At 43.9% G+C, this 27,683-nt stretch overlaps 1 protein-coding gene across 3 annotated transcripts in view; it reads right to left on the bottom strand.

Moving 5' to 3' along the window:
- CHORD (CHORD-like protein) overlaps positions 1-27,683 on the bottom strand; it is a 251,789-nt gene that overhangs the window by 180,961 nt on the left and 43,145 nt on the right. For all 3 annotated transcript variants that reach the window (XR_010855603.1, XM_067118301.1, XM_067118302.1), the window contains exons 2-3: positions 24,133-24,239; positions 23,845-24,027 (exon numbers count right to left, since the gene is read on the bottom strand). Coding sequence is in view for 2 of the 3 variants with exons in the window: in XM_067118301.1 (XP_066974402.1) it covers positions 23,845-24,027; positions 24,133-24,239 (290 nt within the window). In the remaining variant the exon portion in view is untranslated. The remainder of the gene's footprint in view (positions 1-23,844; positions 24,028-24,132; positions 24,240-27,683) is intronic.

The following is a 27,683-nucleotide window of genomic DNA, read 5'->3' as shown; positions in this document are numbered from 1 at the left end:
TAAAACCTTTCATTTCAATTTGTCCTTTTCTACTACGTTTTTTCATATTTTTTTGTTCTATGTTAGTCACCAGGCTTTACTTTTTCATATTACATTTTTTCATAAATGCAAGATTTTTTTTTTTGTAATAAAATTTTGCTCCTTTTATTTTCTTTTGAAGATCAGTTATGTTATAAAGTTTTACATTTATCATGTGTAATTGTTTTGTTATTATATTGAAGAATTATGAAAGAATAAAAATATAGATGAAAATGCAATAAATATATTCTTTATTTGTTATTTTCCTTGTTTTTTATAATTTCCGAGGAAACTCGGCCTTGAGAAGTTATGCAATAGTTGCAAAAAAAATTTTTTTTTTTTAGAAATATTCGAGGTGATTTATCACTTTAGCATATACTTTAGAAATAAACAATAAAAAAATATGCTTCATAAAGACTGGAAGTTGGGGTAAAAAATGTGAGAGGGAAGGGATTAAAGTGTGTTGGTACAGTAGATACATCATGTTCCAAACTGTAAGCTCTACTTATTACCTCTCTCAGCCAAAAGGAGATCATAGGATGATGGGTTCTGGGTTTTTGCAATGAAGTCCGGCAGAAAACTGAAAGCTCTTCCCGTTCATCCACAGGTGTAGGTTACATTGTAAGAAAGTGCATGAATCTCATCAACTCTTTTAGCTGATGCTAAAGCTAAAAGAAACTGTTTTCAATGTTAAGTTCTTGTCTGACAAAGTTCTGATGGGTTCATAAGGAGACCTGGTCGAGGAAGTAAAACTTTCGTTATATCCCAATCAAGATGTTTCAGATTTCAAGAAGAACGACTTTCTCAGTGTTTGATCATATCCGAGACCTCCGAAGATGATGCCAATTCAATAGCTCTAGCTTTAGAAACTTTGGAGAGGGCCAACCTATATCCTTTCACAGCCAAGACAGAGAGGTTTTTCTTGTTCCTCATAAAGAGAAGGAAATCTGCTGCATTTCTTACAGTTGTTTTGAGGGAATGTAAAGCCCTTTTACTGCACCAACCCAAGAAGACTGACCATTTCCCTTCGTATAGCTTGAGGGAGGATTCTCTAACCGAGTTGGCAATAACTTTTGGAACCTTTCTGGAAAAACCTTTCTTTCTAAGGAGTTTCTCGATAGTCTCCAGCCGTGAAGTTGAAGTGATTCTACCGACTGATGTATCCTTCCGCTGTGTTCTTGTTTTAGTAGATCTGGTGTTATGGGAAGACATCTTGGAATGTCTATGAGAAGATGCAAGAGATCCGCATACCATTCCACTTGAGGTCACATTGGGCTACCAATGTCATTCGGAGACCCTGAGAAACGAAGCACCTGTTGATCACCCTCCTCATTTGGCTGAAAGGAGGGATTATGTAAACGTTTAGGTTGTTCCCCTGGTGTTGGAACACGTCCTGCATAATGACGTTCTTGTCTGGAACTGGAGAGCAGTATAGGGGTAACTTGTGGTTCCTCCAGGTTGCGAACAGAGCCATTATGGGGCCCGGCCACAAGCTGAGAAGTCTGTTCACTACCAACTGAAGCAAGGACCACTCTGTCCCCACTATCTGTCCTGATCTGCTTAAGATGTCTGCTACGATGTTCTTCTTCCCTGGGATGTATCTAGCAGTTAGTGTCAGGCCCTTGAGTTCCGACCATACGTGAATCTTGATAGCTAGTTGGTTTAAGGAGCGGGAAATCATCCCCTGCTGTTTGTTCAAATAGGAGACAACCAAAATCATCCTCTGCTGTTTGTTTAAATAGGAGACCACTGAAGTGTTGTCGCTCATCAAAACTTTTATCTTCCCATTCAGGTCTTCTTGGAAGTACTGCAGAGCTACCCAGGCTGCCTTCATCTCCAGCACATTTATGTGTTCTTTTTGTTCCATCTTGCTCCAAGGCCCCTATGCCTGAATGCTGAGATTAACACTGCTCTGTAACCTTTAATAGTGGAGGAGGATAACCCCTTAGAAGTTCTCAAGAAAAACAAAAAATCTGCAATCTCTGTCAAAGATGTCTTAGAAGAAGAGAAGTAATTTGCTTTGCACCAAGTGTGGAAAATAAGATAAGAGAGTATGGCATATCATCTCAGCATACATCCGCCGTCAAGGGTGTAGAGAAGAGGAGAAGGAGGAATTCAGAGGGAAATTAGAATATATAGAAATAGTTCCAAGAAGTGAACTATTAGTGTTATCTGGGGACATGAATGCCCATGTAGGTGAGAGTTCTGATGGCTTTGAAGGAATACATGGAGGAGGAGGTTTTGGAAGGAGAAACCAGGAAGGTGATATTGTTGGAATTAGTAAAAGCTATGAATCTGGTAGCCTTGAATACACAGTTTGAGAAAAGGAGAAGTCATCTGGTAACATACAAAAGTGGACAAAATGAGACACAAATTGATCATGTTTTGGTTAGGAAGGAAGACAAGAAAATCATTATGGATTGTAAGGTTATTCCAAATAATCTGTTGTAGCTCAACAAAAACTGGTAGTGGCACATTTTAGGTTGAAAGCAATAAGAAAATGATATTTTCATAATAAAATAAATTTTTGAACATACTTACCTGGTAGTTATATATATAGCTTAAGTCCCTGACGTCACGGCAGAATTTCAAAAAACTCACGGCAATCGCGATCGGTAGTCAGGTGAACCACCTGTGCGCCCTCTACCCAGGTACCTGGAACCATTCCAACTATTCCTCAGATCTTCCATCCCCTAGTCTCTAGAGGGGAGGAGGGTGGGAATTTAATTATATAAACTACCAGGTAAGTATGTTCAAAAATTTATTTTATTATGAAAATATTTTTAAACATCTAACTTACCTGGTAGTTATATAAATAGCTGATTGACACCTTTGGTGGAGGGTAAGAGACAGCAAACATCGTTGGAATTTGCTTAAGGGTTAATAAACCAACTTAAGGTCCTTACCTGGATTAAGGAAGCTGACTTCAATGAACTCCCTCATTTTGTCTGCTTTCCTTAAGAGGTCCAGCGATCCACTCAGGGGGCTGAAGACCTCTAGGAGCTGCCAACTGGTGTACCAACCTCTATGTGACAGACAACCTATAATACCCTTGTTCCGGGCGCCACCGAGGAACAAAAATGATCATTTGACTAAAATTGATGATTGTGGAAGACTGCATTCAATCTTCACAAACAACCATAAAATTTCAACCATTCCAAGGTAAGAACAAAGGGTATTGTTTTATGGAATTGGATTAAGGAAGCTGAGTTCAATGAACTCCCCTCATTATGTCTGCATTCCTTAAGAGGTCCAGCGATCCACTCAGGGGCTGAAGACCTCTAGGAGCTGCCAACCAGTGTACCAACCTCTATGTGACAGACAACCTATAATACCCTAAAATCAATGATTGTGGAAGACTGCAACCGGAGAATCTTCACAAACAACCATCAAATTTCAACCATTCCAAGGCAAGAACAAAGGGTATTGTTTTATGGGATTGGATTAAGGAAGCTGACTTCAATGAACTCCCCCTCATTATGTCTGCATTCCTTAAGAGATCCAGCGATCCACCCAGGGGGCTGAAAATCTCTAGGGGCTGTCAACCGGTGTATAACCTCTATGTGACTAGACCTCCTCTCAATACCCTTGTTCCGGACTCTACCAAGGAACTTTCATCCCAGTGATTGCAGAAGACTGCGTCCAGTCTTCACAAACAACCATAAAAATTCTCAATTCCAAGGTAAGAAAAAGGGTACTGGTTTATGGGATTGTAGGGTATTCCCTCTCCATTACTGAATTAGATGCTATAAACGGGCACAGCGTATAGCAATCTTCGCATAATGTCTGGACTTGTTTTAGATAGTGAGAGGCAAATACTAACTTGCTTCTCCAGAAGGTCGTGTCCAAGATACTCTGCAGGGACCTGTTCTGTTCAAGAGCTACAGAGGTTGCTACTGCCCTGACCTCGTGCGTCTTTACTTTCAGAATCTTGTAGTCTATCTCTCTACATTCCATATGTGCTTCTTTTATCAACTGTCTGATAAAATAAAACAGAGCATTCTTCGACATCTATACAGAGAGCTTTTTGACTGAGCACCAAAGCCCTTCTGAATTCCTTCTTAAGTCCTTTGTCCTATCCAGGTAGAGCCTTAGAGCCCTTTATACCGAATAGGACTCTCTCTCTCTCCTCCCCTGTTATGTCCGTTAGGTTCGGAATCTCGAACGTTCTGGGCCAGGGTTGTGACGAGTATTCATTTTTTTTTTTGCAAGGAAGCCTAGTTGCAGTGAGCAGATTGCCTTGCCTTGCATAAAATCTATATTCTTGCTGAGAGCATGTATCTCACTAACTCTTTTTCTAAAATACAAACTGCCAAACTGACCAAGAAAAGAGTTTTCATGGTGAGGTCCTTTAAAGATGTCCTCTGCAAGGGATCAAGAACCTACTCCCCCATGAGGAACCTCAGGACCATGTCTAGGTTCCATGCTGGTGAGTTCTCTATATACAAATTTGGGTTACAGAAATATTGGAAGAGGACACATGGTTGTCCTTGCACCATCCTCTAAATACCTCCCACTTGGATTGGTATACCTTAATGGTGGATAACCTCCTTGATTTGCGATAGCGCCAGCTGTCTCCTTCAAAAAACTTCTGGCTCTTGTGAGTTTTCCGATAGTCCTCAGTTACTAGTAGCGCTTGTAGGTTTTGGTAATATCTTTCCAAGTGGGGTTGTTTGAGTAGATCTACTCTCTGAGGTAGGCTACTCGGGATGTCCACCATCCATTCTAGTACCTCTGTGAACCAATCTCTTGTCGTTCAGTAAGGGGCCACAAGGGTCATTCCGGTCCTCATGTGACACAAATTTTTTCAGTACCCTGTGTATTATCTTGAAAGAGGGAAATGCATACACGTCCAAGTTGGACCAGTCCACCAGGAACGCGTCTATGTATATAGCCCCGGGATCTGGTACTGGAGAGCAGTAAGTTTCCAGCCTCTTCGTTTGTGCTGTGGCAAAAAGATCTATGCAAGGACGTCCCCAAAGTCCTGATGTAGCGTTCATTCTGTTGAGAGGACTTTATTTCCTGCTCAGAATATCCGCCCTCACATTTTTTCTCCCCTTGGATAAAGTGGGTTACTAGTTTTACATTCTCCTCCTTCGCCCAAAGAAGAGGTTCTCTTGTTGTCTCGTATAGAGACCTGGAGTGAGTGCCCCCTTGTTTGCTGATGTAGGCCAACACTGACGTGTTGTCGATGTTGACATGCACCTCTCTGTTCCCCACTATGTTCAAACTCCCTGAGAGCTAGAAGGATTGCAGTTAGTTCCTTCTAATTGATGTTTAACTTCTCATGCTCTCTGGTCCAGGAGCCCGAGACACTTTATTTCCCTCGTGTTACTCCCCATGCTGAGTCTGACGCGTCGGATAACAACACTAGGTCTGGGTTCCTTTAATATAGAGAAGGGACCTCCTGGAGCTTGACGGGGACGTTCCACCACTATAAATACGGTCTTATTGGTTCCGAAATGGGGATACACTTGGTCTCCAGTTCTATTTCCTTGTCCCAGTTCCGATTTAGATGAAACTGTAACGGGCATAGAATTAACCTCTCAAATGAGACAAACCGTTCCAGCGAGGAAAGGGTTCCCAGCAGACTCATCTATTCCTTTGCCAAGCATAACTGTCTCTTTATAAAGTTCTGAAATTTTCTTAAGGCTTGTCCTGTGTTTGCAATAAACGGAAAAGCCCGAAAATCCTGACTCTGAATCTTCATCCTAAGGTATAGAACCTCTTGGGATGGGATCAGCTGAGATTTCTATCTGTTTATCAGTAGACCTAATTCTTTGTTAGACGCTTGATGCCAGTGCATCTTGCGTCCTGAGCTAACTCCACGTCTTGGCTTCCAATATCTTGAAGCCTGACATCCTGACGTCCAATGCCTTGACGCTTGACGTCTTGGGTTCACTGACGCTTGTCGTCATGGTGTTTCACTCCTAGATGCTTGACGCCACTGCATCCAGCGTCTAGAGTTTCATTCACTACGTTCAGCGTCTTAAACTTCTGGACGTCTAGAAGCTTTAGTTGGACGTCTATTATCCTTCTTCTCTTTGCCTGGTTGTCACGCTTGCACCAGGGAAGACAAAGTCTGCTGCATATTTTGTAGTAAAGCTATATGCGGGGCTTCCTGCTGTTGGGGACAGGCTGGGAAGCCTCAACTACGGCAATTATTTCCTCCTCATCGTCAATAATGGACCGTGGAGGGTTCAGCAGACAGTACCAATCCGAAGGAGGAAGAGGAGGATGTACGGAAGGCAGCACAGTGTCCGCCACGCTCTTGCAGCCTGGTATCCTGACTGAACAGAACTGTCTACGTTTGTTCTTAGTAGGAGAGCTACCCTTGGGGCTGGAAGGAAGAGCTCTGGGCTGCTCCAGTGGCTACAATCTGTAGTCTATGAAGTCTTATCATGACGTCCCTCAATATTAGGTAACTTGCTCTTGAGAGGTCTCGGCTCCAGAGCCAGACGTCAGGCCTGTCTGTTTAGGTCGAAAACAGAGACCGAAACTGGAAAACCTTTCCCGTGGACGAACTTCAGCAAATTCTTGGAGTTCGGGTGCATGGTGATGTGAAAATACGCATCCTGGAGGTCCAGTGAGGCCATCCAGTCGTGCTGTCTGACCGCTGCTAGAACCGATTTTGTCGTTTCCATAGCGACCTTTGTTTATTGCACAAAAAAGTTGAGTGCAATCCCGTCTAGCACCGGTCTCTAACCCCCCCAAGCATTTGGGGATCAGGAATAACCGAATGTAGAATCCTGGGGAATTTGGATCCTGAACTCTCTGTCTGGTCTCCTTTTGCAACATCACAGACACTTGTTGCTGTAGAGCCTTTGCCTTGGTTCTGTCGTTGCATTTGGCAGAAAGGCCGAATTGTCTTGTTACTAGAGGGGGCCTACTCAGGCTGGACAGTCTGGCTCCCACCACAGTCTGCAGGAGAAGAAAGGCAGGTCCTCCTTCTTCCCTGTGTAGAGCCTCTTCTCGTTGCCATTCATCTACCCGCCCTAAAGGAACCTCTATCGGAGGGTCAACCACGAAAGAGCTGAGATACCTGAAACACAGGAATCTCAGCCTTACCCTTTTTAGTGATGAAAGTCGTAGGTAGGACTTTTCCTACTGTTTTAGATATTAAATCTTACGTGGTTTTCTGGGCCAAAGATGAAAAGGCCTCTTTCCCAAATCTTGAGAGAAGAGGTGAGAGGAAAAAAAAAAAAAAAAAAAGAGGTATAAATCAGTTCTGATTTTGATTGGACGTGACCCCATTAGCCAGGAAAGAGCAAAGATGGGTCCTTTTCTTCAGGATTCCCGCTGAGAAAAGTGCAGTTGATTCGTTGGAACTATCTCCGATTCCTTTATCCATACACGACATCAGATATATGAGTTCTTTTGAGGGGGGTGGTCCAATTCTGATATCGACCAACAACTTCGTTTTCCCCATGGCCACTCGACGAGAAGAGTCAACAAGATTCGAGAAGGTTCCTGGGAAGGGGCAGGTATTTCAAGGCCGAACGATTCTCCAGTTTGATACTAAACGCTAGACCTTGAGCTAGTTTGGTTGGAGGAAAAACAAAGGCTGTCTTTCATTGTTTCTCCTTCGAAAGTATCCATTCTTCGTAAATTCTGCCCTCTTAGACGCCTTCACAAGAGTAAATTCTGAAGGTGGGGAACGAGGAGCAGTCAGGATAAATTTCTCTGGAAAAAATTTCCGAAAATAGCTTCATAAGCCTTTTCAAGTCTGATAAAAGCTGATGGCCTTTTATATTGTCTTCGTCAGAAATCTCTATAATAGGATTCACAGAAGAATGCGGGATATTATCATTCTCTTCTTCCGATTTTCCGAAGACGGAAGTAGCGACATCTTTCAAAATATCATCTTGACGCCTGGCGTCCAGTGGCATGCTGGCGTCCATTTTCTTGAAGCTTAATGTCTTGGCGTCCAGCTTCATGACGCCTGACGTCCTGGCGTCTAACTTCTCGACACTTGATGTCCTGGCGTCCAGCTTCTCTACGTCTGACGTCCGGGCGTCCAACTTCTCAACGCTCGATGTCCTGGCGTCCAGCTTCTCACTTTCGCTGTCCCGTCAAACCTAGAGGTTACTTAAGAACTGGCCGCCTGTGCGACATCGGTCAAAAAAAGGTTGACGTACAGCAACCGGTGGACGAAAAAACACTTTAACCTCGCCTTTCCCATGGCGAGGTGTGAGCGTCCTGGGAAACGTCAACAGGTGCGCTCGAGGGGACAACTGCTCGGTAGCTAAAGCCTCTTGCCTCCCTTCGTCTGTCGACTTTCCTTCTCACAGGGGTTGGTGAGCTTGGAAGAGGTCTAGGACTAGGAGCACAACAGGACCGGAATGAGGGTCGCACCCTCCACTGCACTTGCACTAACAACATATTAACACTTGTATTCTTTAGATCTCTTATTGTCGATCACATATTATCCCTGTCTTCTGAGAGGGATTTTACCTGTTGGGCCAGGGTCTGAATGGCAGCCAACAAATCATTAAGTATTAGGTTCTTACCTGTTTCAGTAGAGGGTTCAGAGACTACCACTACGGAGAAGGATCAATAGGATAGTTAGCAAGGGAAAAAGAATTAACTATTCCTGGTTATATCAAGAAGAGTGAGAAACAGTACTCTTGGCTCTTCTGAGCCGGTCTTCCATTCCGTTCTTCAGACATACTAAGTGGGGATCCAAGGAGACTTTAGCAAGCCGCTTGCATCCCCACACACACACTTTCACACTCGATGAAGTCAGATATGTTATAAGAAAATCCAAAAGCAAACAAGCGTTGGAGCCAAGCCAAAGTGTACTTCACCAAAATAAGTTGCGAAAAAAACACAGGCTACAAGCGAAATTCCATCGATGTTACCGACACAGCGGCAGGGAAGATCTGAGGAATAGTTGGAATGGTTCCAGGTACCTGGGTAGAGGGCGCACAGGTGGTTCACCTGACTACCGATCGGCGATTGCCGCGAGTTTTTGAAATTCTGCCGTGACGTCAGGGACTTAAGCTATATATATAACTACCAGGTAAGTTAGATGTTTAAAAAAGAAAAGCCCCAGCCAGGAATAGGAGGATCAAAACTTGGAAGCTGAAGGGGGAGAAGGCAAGAGAGTTCAGAAGTAAAATGCAAAGAGCCAGAGTAGAGAGATATGTAAAATGTCAGAATTACCTGAAGAGATATGGGATGATATGAAAGGGTTCCAGCAGCAGCCGAGGTGTGTGGGAGGACAAGTGGTAAGCAGCAACAGGAAAGAGAAACATGGTGGTGGAATCACGAGGTTCAAACAGGTGTGAAGGAAAAGAGTATAGCCAGAAGAGGGTGGAAAGAAGATAACAACCACCAAACAAGAGATGAGTATAGACAGACAGAGAGGGAAACTAAGAAAAAGGTAGCGACTGCGAAGGGAGAAGCTATGAGAGAGTGGTTATAAGAAGATGGGAACACTACAGGGAGACAAGCGAGAAGAAAAGACAGGCAGGATGTAGGAGAGGTAGAAATTATTAAAGATGAAAATGGGAATGTCTTAATTGAGGAAGAAGAGGTCAAAAGAAGATGGAAAGAATATTTTTCAGAACTACTAACCACTGAAAATGAGTGTGAAAAACTTGAAAATGTTCCTCCAGTAGAAGGACCAATAGCAAACATCAGAGAGAGAGTGAAGTCGAGAATGCTATAAAGAGAGGAAAAGTAAATAAACCTGCAGAAATGTCAGTTAACAATAAAAATGATTAAAGCATTGGGAAATCTGCGCAAAGAGTGGGTGCACGCACTATTGGAAAAGATCTGGGATGTAGAGGGAATGCCAAGGGACTGGAACGATAGTTGGACGATTTGATTAAAATGTATAAACAAAAATGATACGTGTTAAAATGGGAACTACAGAGGAATAAAGCTTTTGAAGCGTGTATTCAAGATACTAGAAAGAATAGTAGAAGGGAGGCTGAGAGAGTTGATAAATATGATATTTTTATGATAAAATAAGGTTTTACTTATACTTACCTGGTAGTTACATATAGCTGTCGTCTCTGACGTCACGGCAGAATTTTAAATTTCGCGCTAGCGCTATAAACACCTAGGTGATCCCTCTACCAGTGCCCTCTATAGGTAACAAGGAACTATCCCAACAATGTTCTAGAACCCATTAAGTTTTATGCCCACTTGACATGAGAGGGGAGGTGGGCGGGTTTACTCATGTAACTACCAGGTAAGTATAAGTAAAACCTTATTTTATCATAAAAATATCATTTTTACTTATAGAACTTACCTGGTAGTTATATATAGCTGACTGGCACCTTTAGTGGAGGTGGGACCATGTCAGCCACATACATTGTTAGAAATCAAAACATGAATTTTAGTTCCTTACCTTGAAGGATTGCTGACTCAGCAGTTACTGCCTCTGTAGTCTGCTTATCCCTCGATTGTATAGACAGGATATAAAGGATCCGGGTGTCAGATACAATCTGTTAGTACTTGCCGTAGAGGACAACGCCGTGACGGACAAGACTTAGTATGCCCTTGCTCTGGGCGCAGTACCAAATTAACAATAAGGGATCACCTCTATCACCATAATTAAAAATTAAAAACTTTCAACCACAAAATTAAAAAGACTGTAGGTACTCCTAAACCATCAAACAAAGTACCTACAGACGACGCAACCAAACCCAATTTCCAACATCAAGGAGAAAATGTTAGTCGGATAGGATTGCCCCTCTTTCTCCCTCACCCACCACCGTGTCAGTAACTACTAAAGGCCCTAAGGTACTGCCATTGTCAAAATCTGTCTTCAATTCTGACAAGTAATGCGATCACGAAGACCGACTTACATCGCCAAAACGTAGAATTCACAATCTTTTGCACTGAGAGATTGTGCCTGAAAGCTAAAGATGTAGCTAGAGCTCTTATCTCATGTGCTCTCACTTTCAGAATTCCCGTGTCTGAGTCCTGACAATTCCATGGGCTTCCTAAATAACTTCTCTTAAGAAGAAAGCAAGAGCATTCTTGGAAAGTGGTCTTGTCGGGTTTCTCACAGAACACCACAAGTTCTCCGAAGAGCCCCTGATTCCCTTTGTTCGGTGAATATAGAACTTTAAGGCTCTCACCGGGCACAACAATCTCTCTTGTTCTCCTTCTCCCACAAGATCTGAAAGGCTCTTAATGCTGAAAGACCTGGGCCATGGTCTGGGCGCATCTTCGTTCTTCGCTAAGAACCTAAGAGAGGAAGAACATACAGCTTTTCCTTGAGCGAAACCAATATTTTTGTCCAAGGCATGAACCTCACTCACCCTCCTGGCTGTTGCGAGTGCTACTAGAAAAATAGTTTTCTTAGTCAAATTTCTCAACGAGACATTTGCCAAAGGTTCAATTGATCTGAACAAATCCATTTAAGAACGATGTCCAAATTCCATGCTATTTGTTTAGGAACTTTCGTCTTGAGGTATTAAAAGACTTAAGTAAATCCGTTAGATCCAGATTGTTCGAGATGTCTAGACCTCTGTGCTTAAATACCGATGCAAGCATTGATCGATACCCCTTAATTGTGCTCAAAGACAATCCTTTGTCCTTATAAAGGGATAGCAAGAACTTCGCTATTTGATTTAGAGAGGTTTTAGAAGACGAAACTCCATGTCTATTGCACCAGTCTCTAAACTGACTCCATCTTGCCTGGTATACTGTGTCCAAAGACTTTCTTCTGGGTCACGCAATAGCGCTTGCAACCTCCTTTGAAAAGCCTCTCTTCCTGAGGAGTCACTCGACAGTCTGCAGGCGACAAGCCGTAGAGCGGACAAGTTCTGATGGAACCTCAGGAAGTGGGGCTGTCTGAGTAGATCTTTCCTCGACGGGAGGATCCTCGGAAAATCTGCGAGGAGGAGGAGAAGATCCGGGAACCACTCCCTTGATGGCCAGAATGGAACAATTAGTGTCATCTTGGTGTTCTTGTGGTTCCTGAACTTTTCCAGGACCTTCCTGATAATTTTGAAAGGTGGAAAAGCGTAAAGTTCCAGGCAATCCCAACTCATTGTCATTGCATCCACCCAAAGTGCCTTGTCGTCCGGATCTGGGGAGTAATATACGGGGAGGCGTTTTGTTCTGTCTGTTGCAAACAGGTCTATTAGCGGACAACCCCACAGATTCCACAACTGTTTGCAAACCTGCGGATGTAGGGTCCATTCCGTGGGCAAGACTCGATTCTTCCTGCTTTTGAGATCCGCTGTTACATTCCTCTCGCCTTTTATGAACCTGGTCAATAACGTGACCTCGTTCTCTTCCGACCATTCTAAAAGTTCCTTGGTCGTCTGATACAGGAGAAGGAATGAGTGCCCCCTGCTTTTGATATAAGCAAGAGCTGTCGTGTTGTCCAACTGAACTAGAATTACCTTGCCTTTTACCTCTTGTTGAAATTGCATCAAGGCTAGATGTACTGCTTTCAGTTCTTTCACATTTATGTGCAGTTCTTTCTGTTCTTCCTGCCACTGGCCCGAACATTCCTTGTTGTCTAAAGTTGCTCCCCACCCCTGATCCGAAGCGTCTGACAAAAGTGTGAGGTCTGGGTTCTTGATATAAAGAGAAATTCCCTCCTCTAGTCTTTCTCTTGGATTCCACCAGACCAGCTCCCTCTTGATCCGATCTGAGATCTTGAAAAGAAAGGAATCCAGATGGGTTTTGCGTGGCCATTGGCTTTGTAGATAAAACTGCAGAGGCCTCATCTTGAGTCTCCCCAGTTTTACTGAACTTCTCCATCGAGGCTAAAGTCCCCAGCAAGCTCATCCACTGGTTGGCTGAGCAAACCTCGCGATGTAGAAAGTCGTCTATCATGCTTAGACAAGACTCTACTCTCCGTATTGATGGAGAAGCCCGAAAAGTCAGAGAGTCCATCCTCACTCCCAAATAAACCATCTGTTGTGATGGTGAGAGGGACGATTTCGAACATTGACTACTAGACCTAGTTCCTTTGCCAGAGATAATGTCTTTATTAGGTCCTCCACACATTTGGCTTTGGAGTGTGCTTTCATAAGCCAGTCGTCCAGATACATTGACATCCTTATTCCTTGCAAGTGAAGATTCTTCATACACCGTTGACAGAACTCTTGTAAACACCTGAGGTGCAGTTGACAGTCCAAAACAAAGAGCTCTGAACTGGAATACTTTGCCTTGGAAAACAAACCTCAGGAACTTCCTTGATTCCTGATGGATTGGAACATGGAAGTGCGCATCCTGGAGGTCTATCGAGACCATCCAGTCGCCTGTTGAAGAGATGCCAACACCGACTCTGTCATCTCCATCGAAAATTTCGTCTTTTTACAAAAACGTTCAATGCGCTCACGTCTAGAACTGGCCTCCAACCTCCCGCGCCTTGAAACTAAAAAGAGGCGGTTGTAAAACCCGAGAGCATGGGGTCGGCACTAATTCGATGGCTTGTTTCCTTAGTAGTGCTTCTACTTCTACTCGAAGGTCGCAAAACTTCTGAGAGTCGTTGGAGTACGCTTGAAAAGCAACTGGAGCGTCCGACAACGGGGGCTTTCGTTGGAATGGGATGGATTACCCTTTCCGAATCACCTGTAAGGTCCAAGGATCTTGAGTGACCTTTTGCCAGGCCTCCGAGAACGACTGGAGTCTGGCACCTACTGCTATGTGGAGGACAGCACACTCATTTCTTCTGTTGAAAATTGGAAGGTCGAGTAGAGGATTTCCCTTTCCCACGGAACTTGGAAAAGGGCCGAGAAGCAGACTTGCCCTTGAACGTCTTAGAAGTGTCTGAAAACACCGAAGTTTTGGCGGAAGTAGTTACAGGAGTAGTCTTCTTCGGTTTCTTTGCTGACTGAGCCAACAGGTCCTGTGTTGCTTTTTGCGTGAGAGCTTCAGCAGTCTCTCGAACTAATTCCTTCGGGAACAAGTGGTCCTGCGACAAAGGGGCAAAGAGGAGAGCAGACCTCTGGCTGTGGGAAACACCCTTTCGCCAAAAAGAGCACCAGAGTTGTCGTTTCTTCAGAACTCCGGTTGCAAAAACCGGTTAGCTCAAGGCACTATCGCATACTCCCTTGTCTATGCAGTCGACTACCAAGTGAAATCCATCAACTGCGCATCCGAAAGTCCGAATTCTTTGACTTTCCTAGCCAGAGCCGCCACTGACCAATCTAGGAAACTGATGACCTCCACAACAGCGAAAATACTCTTGAGAAGATGATCCAACTCCAACTGCGTGAAGAAGATCTTCACTGATTGAAGAGCTGTGCGACGACTTGAATCCACGAGACTGGAGAAGTCCCCTTGAGCGGAGGCAGACACACCCAAGGAAAAACGTTCTCCAGTCTCGTACCACACGCAGCTGCAATGAGCCAATCTGTAGGGTGGAAGACAAAACATACTCTTGCCTTGCTCTCTCTTGTCTGAGAGCCAGGAATTAATCTTCTTGATAGCCTTCCTGGCCGAAATCGCCAAAACTAGGCGTGTAAAAGGAGCTGGATCTGAGGCGTTGTCCCTCTTAAATTGCAATCTGGGAGAAGCCGGAGTCGAAGGCTTAAAAGAGTCCCCAAAGTTCTCAACGAAAAACTTGAGTAACTTCTTATAACCAGAAGATTTCTCCTTGATTCCTGGAATGTCCTCTTCCATTTCTACATCTTCATTTTCCTCTTCTTCAGAAGACACAGGAGACAATTGGTGTGCAGGAACTGTTTCCTGACAAAACGTAGGTCGCACGGAATCGAAAGTCTTGCGACCATGCCGATGTGGCGCCGAATCCGTCAGGTGTGGCGGCGCGCCATGCTGAAGTGGCGCCGCGCCAAGCTGAAGTGGCGCCTCGCCAACAGAACGTGGCGTATCCGGAGCCAGAGAAGAATGCTGAAGCGCCTGGTTGAGCCTCTTCACTGGTGCATGCGGCGTGGGAGGCTCTTGCGCCAAGACTTGTGGCGCATTCAAGCGCCTCCGCAACAGGTGCTCCCTGAAACAGCACAAGCGCCACAAAAGAACTGAATAAGATCCGTTAATTTGTCCGTAACTTGAGCGACAAAACGGGGATCTTGTTGACCGGTAGTAGGAGGAGGCACTATCTGCGATGAAGCTGGACGAGATGTAGGCGCTCCTGGAACAAAATCACGCTTATTACTAGCAATGGTACGCGTAGGTTCCTTCCGACGAGGGGGCGGATCCACTGAAGAGGAGGAGGAAAAAGCTTCAGGATCCTCCCAGAAGCTACAGCCCACTTGTGGATCCGTCAACGATCTTTTCTTAGGAATCGCTGCAGGAGAGACGGCGCGAGACCTCTTGAGAGGGCGAGAAGAATGCTTGAAGCGCCCACTTCGAGGAGGAGTCAAAGAATCAGCACCACTAGAAGAAACATTCCCAGCAGCGCCTTTTCTATGGCGTGCGGAAGCATCCTGGGATTGCACAACAGGAATACTTGAGGGGGTGACTGTTCGGGAGCATGCCCCACTCGCCTCCTTTTGGCTTTTCGAAATGCCCTCTCCTGAACCAGGGAGTCCGACAGAGGTCTAGACCTGGGAGAACGAGTGGGCGAACAGACACCTCCTCCACTAACACTTCACTTGAGGAGCCAACTTTTCAATGGCTTGGCCCATCGTCTGGATGGCCGAAAGCACTGCTGAAAATTTAGTGTCCATCTGGACTTTTAACTCTGGCACGGTGATAGGATTGGGATCAACAGGGTCGGACAAAGGAGAGTTAATAGGAGAGGGGTTAACAGACTGAATTACCTGCCCTACAGACTTAGCAGATGATGACCTCTGCGAAGCCTTCCCAACTCTGTCCTTTTCTAACTTTCGTAGATATTTCTCTAAGGCTGACCATTCATCCGTTGTTAGATGCATACATTCCTCACATGTATTCTCTGAATTACAAAATTTACCCCTACATGAAGAGCAAACTGAATGGGGGTCGATAGCCGCCTTAGGCAATCGAGTCCTACAGCCTAAAGCACAATATCTATACTGAGAACCAGAATCAGACATATTGTACAATGAATTAATTCCAACCACAAATTGCAAAGCGCTAGCTAGCAAAAAACCACAAAGAAATACTTAAGTATAACTTGCAGACAAAAAATTCAACCAAAAAACGAGACCGTGTTGCCGGTCTCTCAGCAGAAAACTTAATGGGTTCTAGAACATTGTTGGGATAGTTCCTTGTTACCTATAGAGGGCGCTGGTAGAGGGGATCACCTAGGTGTTTATAAGCTAGCGCGAAAAATTAAAATTCTGCCGTGACGTCAGAGACGACAGCTATATGTAACTACCAGGTAAGTTCTATAAGTAAAAATACATGTGCAGCAGTTTGGGTTTATGAAAGGAAAGAGCACAGTGGATGTTATTTTTATGGTAAGACAAGTCCAAGAGAAATACTTAGATGGAAACAGGAAAGTTTACATGTGTTTTGTGGGTCTTGAAAAGGCATATGACAGGGTACCAAGAAGAGTAGTTTATTGATGTGTGAGAAAGAGAGGAGTACCAGAGAAATTGGTAAGGTTAGTGAAGATGATGTATGAGGGGGCAAGAACCAGTGTACACACAAAATATGGGGAGTAAGGGATCAGCCCTGAGTACATTCTTGTTCCTCGTTGCTACAGACACTTTGACATCGGAATTTAGGGACAATGATGAACTGTGGGAACTGATGTTTGCAAATGATTTAGTCATTATAGCAGACACAGAAGAAGAATTGCAAGAAAGGTTTTTATCAAAGAAAGGAGCCCTAGAAAAGAAAGGATTGAAAGTGAACACTGGGAAGACAGAGCTAATCATTAGTAGTAAAGAAGGACATGAAGAAGTAAACATTCAAGTGGAAGATGGCACAGTGCTAAAACAGAACGATGAGTTTAACTACTTGGGAGCAATAATAGCAGAGGAGGGAGATACTGAGAAAGCAGTGAGACAGAGAGAAAGAAGCATGGCAAAAATGGAGGGAAATAACTGGAGTTGTTTTAGACAAGTGATCTAGTTCGGAGAAAGAAAACATCACTTTTGCTGCTGCAAAGGCAGACCTACAGGAAGCTTCAATAGGACCCAAGAAGTTCCTCTGGGCAGAGGCAGACACACTCAGAGAGGGAGCTTCTCTGGTAGCATAATACGAGTACCTCCTTCTCAAAACACATGAAGGGGTTAACAGAACACACGCTTCCCCTTCCCCTGTTCTCTCTGATCCGCTAACCAACACTCCACTTCATGCATAGTCTTCTTAGCCTCAGTAGAAAGCACCAATTTAGGAAGCTTGGAAGATTCCGACTAAATATTGCTCATCTGAAAAGTTGAAGCAGGAGAATAAAGAGCTGCTGGAGAGAAGTCAGGAAAGGTGCGAAGAAGAACACACAAGAGAGCTGAATATGCTGTAGTAAGAGTTTCCTCTTCCGGACTGTGAGCCTCCCCCTCGGCTGACAAAACTGGAGACGGGAGCCTCTAACACGCTAGCTGGCGGAGGTTGAGGTTTCAAAAAACTTAAAATGTCATCTAAGCACTGCTGTATGGGAGCCAGAGCCGGGTCTACAATAACTGGTGCCACAGAAGAAGACGCTGTCGTCAAACAACGAGGAGAGGGATGATCAGATGTTGATGGGCGCTCGGGAGCTACTGGAAGCCCAGGTGCAGCTGGGCGCTCGGGAGCTACTGGGAGCTTGGAAGATACAGAGCGCTCGGGAGCCAATGAACACTCGAACAATGATACACGTCTGGGCACTACCGTTAGTTCTGGCACTGATGGGGGCTCCGGTACCAACTGGGGATCAGGCCTTCTGCCACTGCTACAATGCAAGAAGACGAAGAACATCTGGAGGAGTGGTTGGGAGCTGAAGGGCGCTCTGTCAATGAAGCACAATCAGAAAAAGCAGGCAGCTCAGGCGCTAATGGGTGCTCCAAAGAAACTCGCTTCTGCTTGGATCGATAGGGATCTGACTAAAGACACTTGGAAGGAGAAACTTCTGGTGAAAAACATTCTGGGCTGTCCCAAAAACTACATGAGGGTTCAACCTCTTTCACTTTCTTACTAGGCAACTGAGGGGTGCTAGACAAATCCACTGCAGACCTCCTCAGCAGTCTAGGTTTGTCCTTAAAAGCGCCACTGGAGCCTGCAATCAGGACTCAACGCTTCGGAGCTGGAGGAAAGATGGTGCACATCTGAGAAAACACCCTTCCAACAGGGTTTTGTTGTCACCTGGGAACCCGCTACAGGTGCGACTGAGGGGCCGACTACCCGTGGGCAGACCCCACCGACCTCCCTTGGGCCTCCATTAAGACTTCTCCCACGTGCGAGTGAGTGTGTCAGGGACCTTCGCCTAGGAGAGCCAGCAGGACGGACAGCCAGCTCCTCCACTAACACTTCACTGTGAGCACTCCATTCACGGTTCATAAGTTCACGAACTGTATCACCCAACTGAGATATAGAATGCATTAATAACTCAAACTTACGATCGAATTTCGCTTCAAGGACGGCAATGGCATTGGGGTCGGAAGTACGAGAGCTGGGAATGGGAACAGGTGATATAGCTGAAGAACTGGGGTTTGGAGACATGACAGAAATAACAGGAACATCATTGGAAGATTTCAAAGAATCCTGACTAGCTAAAGATTTGTCATTCCTAGCATTAGCTTTCCTTATCCTGTCTCCACTGTCTAGGGTCCCAGTCAACACATTCAGCACAAGTCAGATCTACAGAGCACACTTGACCCCTGCAGCTAGAACACACAGTATGCAAATCATATTTTGGAGAAGTCAATCTCGTATTCCAGCCTTTGCTGCAATATCGATAGTGGGGCAGACAACAGAAAAATCATGCAAATAATGATACAAGCATCAAATTTGGACAAGTGTCCTCCATGGTATACTAATCAAATCTGCCCGATTGGCCAATTGAAAATCCAAGATGGCGGCCATTTTCAAGATGGCCTCCAAAAAAAAACAACCGAAGTAGGTGTTTTGCTTAGAAATATTTGTAGTTGTCTGATCTGCATGATCTAAGTGTGGATTCCTATGTTTTGAAGCCTGCTGAACTATATTTTCCTGTTTAAAAAGCACTCTGAGACATATTTCTCAAGATGACCACCAAGATGTTTGTCTTTCTTTACATAAGTTTTGTCCCAGCTAGTACATTTTCAAAGTTATGCATACCATGCTGCTGTTTCTCAATCTGCTACTGTTCACATATGCAGCTGCAGAGTGATGTGCAGGGAAGCTCTGCCTGAGAGCACTTGCCTCTTCCTTTGCAAACCCTCTTACAGGAGCACTTTGTCAATTCTTGACAGTTTGCTGCAATCGGTGGTAGTGTTGTCCAATGTATCTGCCATGCTTCTCCTTTCTGTGTCCACCTCCATTCAGCTGGACTGCTCATGTGTGGATTACAGTGGGTTGCCTAGCCCCAGATGATCCCAGCCTGGTAGGCTGCACGCTTTGCATGTTCTCTGAGGGCAGCCTGTGTTGGTGGAATTGAGTTGTATGGCCACTGCTTGCAGGTAAACAGATCTAGTCTTGCTTCGTCCACACAAGTGGCTGCGCTTGATCTGTCGTACATGACAACGAATTTTTCCAGCCTCTGCATGTCAAGACCACAAATCAATGTTGGATGCTGGCTGAGACTGATGAATGTTTCAGTAATATCATCAAATACATTCCAAGTCTGCCATGCAGATTTCTTCGCTTTCCCACAAAAGGCAGACACAATGTCACATCCAGTGAATGCATGAAAGTAGGGGATCCCTCTAGCTTTCTCAAGCCCAATTGCAGAAACTACCTCATGGACTGGAATCCATCACATATGGGCTCCTTGGCCAAAGGCAATCCACATTTCCTGAAGACCTAGTTTCTGGAAGGATGGCAGCACAGATATTGCTATGACTAGCACATCTGTGTCATTAGCCTTGATAATTATAGACTTGCTCCCGTCAGTCGTTGCATCCCTGGCGTGAACAAATATTCGACTCTCAGCTTCTTCGTGACAACATGGGGACACAGCATCCAGAGACTTCACTGTGTTGCTAATGGCATCCTCTCCTTTTGTGACAATGACTGTGCTTGTCGTTTCTGCTTCACACATCTTTTCAGCCAGGAAGTGAAACAGTTCAGTCTTGTTGCTGGGGTCATGAAGGAAGCTTTGCCAGTTTCCTGGTGTCTTGCTTGTTCTTGTCACTCTTCTTCTGATTCCTTTACCCCTTTTTGACCTCATCTCTGATTTCAGACTTGAATTCTTGTATACATCAAAGACTGTCCACCCGCTTGTACCGAGCACCATAGGATTCCACCTTTGAGATGATGTCTTCTTTGGCATAGTCATTAAATGTCTTTGAAGTACGTGGAGGTGAGGCATTGATAAATACCGAGCCGTCAATGATGATTGTATCTCCCTTTGGTTCTCCCACTGGGACATTCACTTGCGCTTCAAGAATTTCAACCAGCTGTGACTTCTGACACGTATGAAGCTTGCCACTGTCACTGAGAGACGCAGGGTATGACTGATTCTTGTGCTTGAAGAATTCTTGCAAGTCACACTGTCTGTTCTGGCTTGAGATGAACAGCCGCGAGAATAACTGACAGTCATCTTTTAGGACTTTCTCCTTAGAAATTCCCTCAGCCTATTCTTGTTTGAAGAATGAAACAGGGTTCTTCTTGACTGGATGATAGAAAATGGACATACTTGTACCATGTAAAGATGTTTCAGCTGTGGTCGCAGTCGGATTATGATCTATGTTGTCTTTCTCGAGACTGGGGGACGGATTACTCCATCTTCCACATACTATGCAACAACTGCTTCTCCTAACTGTGCTGAGATTTCTAGGACTCAATCATATGATATGCTGAGCCCATTCTCATGGAGCATTTCAATTATTTGCCTCTTCCTTGTCTTGGCAAACACATATAGGCCCATGTAGATTGCAAAATGTGGCTCCCAGTCCTTGGAATGCCTGTGGACATCCGTTCCTTCCTTGTATTTGGCGAAGCAGTTGTACTGTAGAAATTGTGATATAGCTTAGTCTGATTTTGATGCTCCATGATGGAGTTGGGACTTGATGTCTGCACCATGTTTGATCAAGCATATAAACTGAAGCAGTGATGGTGGCACAGCCTGTTCTAAGTCTTTGTCATGAAAATAGCTGCTGAAATTCGACTTCTGACGGAGCATGTCTTGTCTTATTATCCCAGCAGCTTTTGCTAGATGGATTGCTTCACCATAATGGGATGCTTCTGATAGGATTGAACTTACAACAGTTTCAACAGCCAACAGAACTTCTTGTTCTTGGCGATTAGCTTGCAGCTGTGGAATGTGCAAAAGCAGCTGATCCTTTAGTCAAGTAGGATGAACATCAGGCGAGTCAACACCAAGCTATTCCAGCCTCTGCTTGTAAAGCTTGGTCAAATCAGCAAGCTTGAAAATCGGTGGCCTCTCACTGGCATTTTTCATTTCGCAGATGTAGGTGACTAGTTCAGAGAAAGCAACTGGATATGCATCCTTCCAGTGTTCCTGTGCTTTTTCTTGCTCCCGCGCCTTTAGGTATGCCTGTTCTCGGTTATACAATGCCACCAAACACCAGGGTGATATTTCACTTCTTGGGCTACGACATCTCCTGCACCTAGTTTGGCGAGAAGTTTTGTATCACTGAGTGTTTTGGCACATTCATTTATTCTCCTATTCACTTGCATTGTCATTGCTTTTCTAAGCTCCCCTCCTTCAGTTTCGCAGAAGAAGCATTCTTTTGTTTTAGTTTCTTGGAGCTTTTGTTGAATCTTACTTCTACTGCCCTCATCACTAGTACCCACATGACTTGTTCTTTTTTCAGCTAGGTGTAACTTTGTGTTGTTGAACAGAAGCCTGCAACTCTCATGACATTGTGCCTTATTTTTTCTCGTTTCCTCTATCCCAGAACCTTCGTCAAGTCTTGCAGGGTCTAGCTTGATTGGTAGTGCATTGAGTGAGTGAAACAGAGGAATATTCTTTGACAGGTTCGTATATCCATCATCCCCTCTTCTAACAGGATTGGCCTAGGGAGATTTTAGATCTTCTTTCTTGACCTCCTGACATAGGCAATACTTGGTCCAGTCTGTTTTCCATGATCGTCCAGTAGAGTTCACATCCATGATTACCATGACGTTCAGGGTCGAGGGTTTATCCTTTTACCACCCTGTACATGTAATAGTATAATAGGCCTCTTATGTCCTGTAATATCTGTAATATATAATTGGCGCTTTCCTGTATGGTATACAACTAGGTTCTTGTACTGTGCCATACACCTAGTCTGATCATTCATCCAGTCATAAGTCCCATGTGATCTGTACACCATCTAGATACTAAAACCCTGTTAACCTTGGTTTGGCTCTCCTGCACTGGCACGTCCTGTCCATTCAGGTACGGCTGCCTAACTGATTTTGGGGTTGATTAGGCAGCATTTGGGATACTAGTAGGTTGTTGCAGTATGATGCCAACATAAATTTCCTACTTAGCTGACACTGATCCCCATGCAGAGTTTCACAGCAATGATGTCACCAATGTGCCTTGGCAGTGCCCAACAATCACTCCTTTAATACAGTGCCTTAACCATGTTATAAACTAGAAAATATACATCAGCAGGCTTGAAAACATAGGAATCCACACTTAGATCATGCAATTCGGACAACTACAAATATTTCTAAGCAAAACATCAACTTCAGGTGGTTATTTTGGCGGCCATCTTGAAAAATGGCCGCCATTTTGGATTTTCAATTGGCCAATCGGGCAGATTTGATTAGTATCCCTTGGAGAACAATTGTGCCAAATTTGATGCTTGTATCATCATTTGCACGATTCTTCTAAAAAATTACTCTTATCTGCCCCACTACGAGTGCTAGCAGTACTTGCGCTGGACATCGTCAAAAGCAAGTGAAAAAATTAAGTCTCTAAAGGGAAAAAGTCAAAACTCTGTAAACTGTTTCAATCAAGTCAACCTGACTAAATAAATGCCAAAAGAAAACCAAAAGAATCGAAAATACTTCACCGATACATCATGGAAAATAACCGGTAACGCCTACAAAAGTCGAAAATTTGCGCTACTGCTTACAGCCTTCATCGAAAGCCGGCAGAAATAAATTGATCCATTTTGCTGTGTTGTTCCTCTTCTTTCCCGAAAGTGGGCCGGACTAGCTACTTACACCAAAAACAAAACAAAAGAATCACTACCAGGAATTTTCAAACTTCAGCTGCCAGTTAACAGACATTGATAGCTATGTAATTACTTGGCAAGTTACTTATATATAAAAACTTAATTTAAGATTTATTTTTTAAATACTTACCCCTCCATTATATAGCTTTTACTACTGCTGGTGCAGAAGTAAAAGCTGTACTGTCTATTGGGGAGGCAAGGTTTATTTAAAAAAATAAGTCAATAAATAATGGATAATTGCTTGGAGTCATGAGCTGAAATGAGTATATCCACAAAATGAATTTTGGCTAAAAAAAATTTATGGTGAATGCTAAAATGAATAGGAGGCGGCAAATTTGCTATCTCCTAATAAGCATTTTCATTATATTTCAAAAAATCATGTAAAAAAATTCATAAGTATTTTATTATATTTCAAAACATCACGTAAAAAAATTCAAACACCTTGAGTAAATTAAACTAAATTTCTAACAGACACAGGTACATGAAGGCAGATTAGTTTCAATGCTCAACAATAACTCGTCCTAAACATCTATCAAAATCAAACTACACTGCATAAGTCAAATGTTCTGTAATGGAAATTACTGTGCTACAAAATTGCCTACCATTGTTATTAGATTAAGGTGGAATAATTTGACCTTGCAAGTGATTACCTTAAGGTGCAACAAAATGTTTTTGTGGTCATGTCTCACAAAGGAAAACTGTTTACCTGCTTTAAAGACGGAGCAATGGTGACCTGAAGCCTCTTCATGGGAGTGTCGTAAGATGGTCTGGGAAGCATGGTGGGCTTCTTGGCCTCCACTGTAATGACTTCATCTCGAGTTGAAGGATCTACTTTAGGCTTCTCTGGTTCGATAGGTTTGTTGGGGTTGTGAGGTCCTTTTGCACAGCCCTGCAATGAAAAATATAATGTTTTGCATATACTTCATTTATGTGCTTCACTAATATTTCACATGAATTTTTCTCCCTCAACAAAACAAACAGAATGGGGTCATACTTTCATATTGAGAAATGTTGTAAAATCTGTGCTTCGCTTGTTACAGCAAGACCACCCTTTGTAGGCATCATGAAATATAGGTTCTCCAGGGTGATATGTGCAGCCCTCTGGAAAAGTAAAACAGAATTAGGCACAATATCATTACTTTAAAATTGACATTTTTATAATAAAATAAAGTTTTATATATACTTACCAAGTAATTACACAGCTATAGCTTCTACTTTAAAAGGCAGCTTAAGAATTGAAAATTTGTGGTAGTGGTCTTTTGTTTTGGTGCAGGTTAAGTGCCCTACCCACTTTTGGGGAAGAATAGATACTATGTAGCCGAAGAGTTCAGTTCGTTTATGCTCTATGTCCATTTGGGGGAGGAGGGACGGGCTCTGTTTATGTAATTACTTGAAAAGTATGTATAAAAATGAAGCTTTCATAATAAAACTAATATTGTAATACTTACCTGAACACCTGAATTCGCCCTTAATCCCATTAGCCCGAACAACTCTCAATTACCAATCCACTATTGGGAATTTTAACAGCCAGCATTACCAACGCTGCAGGTAAAATCTTGTCACTTGAGCTACCATAACAAACGGTTGGCAACGCTGACACAGGTGTGCTCCGACACTCCCACTTTTGTCAATTGCTTTATTCAAGGTCAAAATTGATGTGGGGGGAGGGTGGGAATCATTCAGGTGTTCAGGTAAGTATTACAATATTAGTTTTATTATGAAAACTTCATATTGCAATACACTCCCTAAACACCTGAATTTGCCCGATTAACAACATTTAGAGGAGGAGGGATCAATTCTATTGCACGCCTTTTGACAACCGCAGAGATGGTAGCTCACCAATCTGCTTTGCATAAAATATCCGTTTAGTCATACACTCACCATATCAATCAATACTTTCAGTGAAGAGTAAAGAGACATGTTGGAGAGCACTTTGACTGACAGTCAAGTCAGCACTCTTGGTCCGTCGACCTCCCATGTGGCTCTTCAGAACCTCTCATGTATGGAGGAGAAATGAAGGAGAGTGCAGAGCCACTGTTCCTCCGGGAGAACCATCTAAGTTTGCGGCACACCCCTTTTTACAACCGCAGAGATGGCAGCTCATTGATCTGCTCTGCAGAGTATATCTATTTAGTTATACACTCACCTTATCAATCGATGCTTTTGGCGACGAGACATGCTGGAGAGTACTTTGATCGCCCGTCAGGTCCGTACTGTCTCTGTCCGTCGACCTCCCATGTGGTTCTTCAGAACCTCTCATGCGTGAAGGAGTATGATGAACCTCCCATGTGGCTATTCAGAGCCTTTCATATATGGAGGGGAATGAAGCAGTGTGCCGAGCCGCTGATCCTCCGGGTAAGACCCAATGATCAACGAACGAAGAAGTATCTCAGCGCTGACGAAATAGCCTAGCCTACTAGAGCACCCCCTTGGACTCTCGTAGGAGAAACTATCAAAGACTAAGTTCATTTGATTATACTACCACTGTCGCCTAAGAATTCTAAAGACTAAAAGGAATTCCCCTATCTGGTTAACCTAAGACTCTCCTCACTAAGTGAATACCACCTCAGCTAAATGAACGCACCCTAGATAATAGACTTCGCCGCTACACGTGGACTAAGAGAATAACCTCCGAACCTCCGCACTAAATGAACACCTCCTCAACTAAATGAACGTACCCTAGATAATAGACTTAGCCACTACACTTGGACTAAGAGAATAACCCTCCGAACCTCCGCACTAAACAAATACCTCCTCAGCTAAATGAACGCACCCTAGATAATAGACTTCGCCGCTACACATGGACTAAGGGAATAACCCTCTGAACCTCCGCACTAAACGAATACCTCCACAGCTAAATGAATGCACCCTAGATAATAGACTTCGCCGCTACACATGGACTAAGAGAATACCCCTCTGAACCTCCGTACTAAGTGAATACCACCTCAGCTAAATGAACGTACCCTAGATAGTAGACTTCGCCGTTACATGCTATGAGGCTCTTCCCTAAGTAAAGGAAGTAAACACTGAGACGGACTTCCAAGTAGCTGCCTCCAGAATAGAAGGCACTGAATAATTCCTTAGAAAGGAAGGTGAAGTGGACATACTCCGAATACTGTGTGGTCAGGGAAAAAACATAGCTGAAGACGATGAAGAAGAACCCTGAGAAGCCTGGGAAATCACCTCCCTCCAAAAGTAACTAATTGCATTCTTTGACAGCGGATGGGAAGGATTCCACGGAGAGACAAGAAGTGTACGCGGGAAGCCGACGGTGTTTCTCAATCTTTGATAAATAGACCTTAATGCTCGTACCGGACATAAAGATATCTCCGCTGGATCGCTGGCAACGAACACTTGCATATAAAGAACTTTAAACAAACGAGGCAGAGTTTTAACCTCCAACTCTGTCTTCGCCACAAATTCCAGAAGACAGACAAATACGTATCATTTCTCGCATAGAAACCCAACCTAGAAACTGCCTGAAGCTCACCCAACCCTCTAGCTGAAGCTAAAGCCATAAGAAAAAGCAACTTCTTAATCAGTGTCTTAACGTTATAGTTTCAATGGGTTCAAAGGCAGGGGAACGCAAGAAAAAATATTGAAGTACTTCCAACAAGTCCCACGGAGGGACACGAGTCGACATGGCAGGACGTTCAATCTTAAATGAAGGTAATAAATCATTGATTCTCTTACTACTAGAGATTTCAGGAAGGTGGAAACTAATTGTACCGCTAATCGTTGAGCGGTAGTCAGCAATCATCGAATATGAAAGACCCTTGACTTTCCGAAGGAGTAAAAGAAAATCAGCTATTTCGGCTATGGAAGGTCTAGAGATGGAATGACCTTCCTTAAGATACTAACTTCTATACCTTGTCCAGTTGAACCTGGTAAGGCTTACGGGTTGAATTTCTCAAGCTGAAAGAAAGCTGACTAGCCAACGCTTTAGGGAGTCCAGACTGTCTAGCTGCTCTCTTTATAGTCACCCTGCAACTAGGTACAGCACGCGAGGGCTTGGATGATAATGGTGACAGTGCAATCGTCTGAGAAGAGCTTTCACATGGGTAGGGACATTGGATCTTCCATAAGGAGCTCTAGGAGTTCTGGAAACCAAGCACGAATAAGTCCACAGTTGCTGGCCACTTCCAGAGAACCTGACATATTACTTCCAGAGCCAAAGTCCACTCTTCCCCTGCAATACCTGACAGGAGCGACTTAGCGAATCCGCCAGTACGTTGAGACTCCACAATATAAATTGGGGAAGAAGAGACTCTTTGCATTCTTCGCACCCTCTCAGGACTCTCTGAGTTCTGTTGCACCTGTTCCCCCCGAGTTCTTCAGATACGACACGGCAATTACGCTGTCACTAAACATAGCCACTACTCTGTTGTGCACTAGGACTGAAAACATCTAAGGGCTTCCTTTACAGCCTTGATTTCCCCACGATTTATTGACTCCTTTCTTAGAAAACAACTGAGGGCTTCCTTTACACCCTTGATTTCCCAATGATTTATTGACTCCTTTCTTTCCCGAATTCCCCCAGAGGCT

This window comes from Macrobrachium rosenbergii, chromosome 16 (genome assembly GCF_040412425.1).
Source record: "Macrobrachium rosenbergii isolate ZJJX-2024 chromosome 16, ASM4041242v1, whole genome shotgun sequence".
Taxonomy (NCBI): Eukaryota; Metazoa; Arthropoda; class Malacostraca; order Decapoda; family Palaemonidae; genus Macrobrachium; species Macrobrachium rosenbergii.
This window is presented reverse-complemented; position numbering and strand designations above follow the sequence as displayed.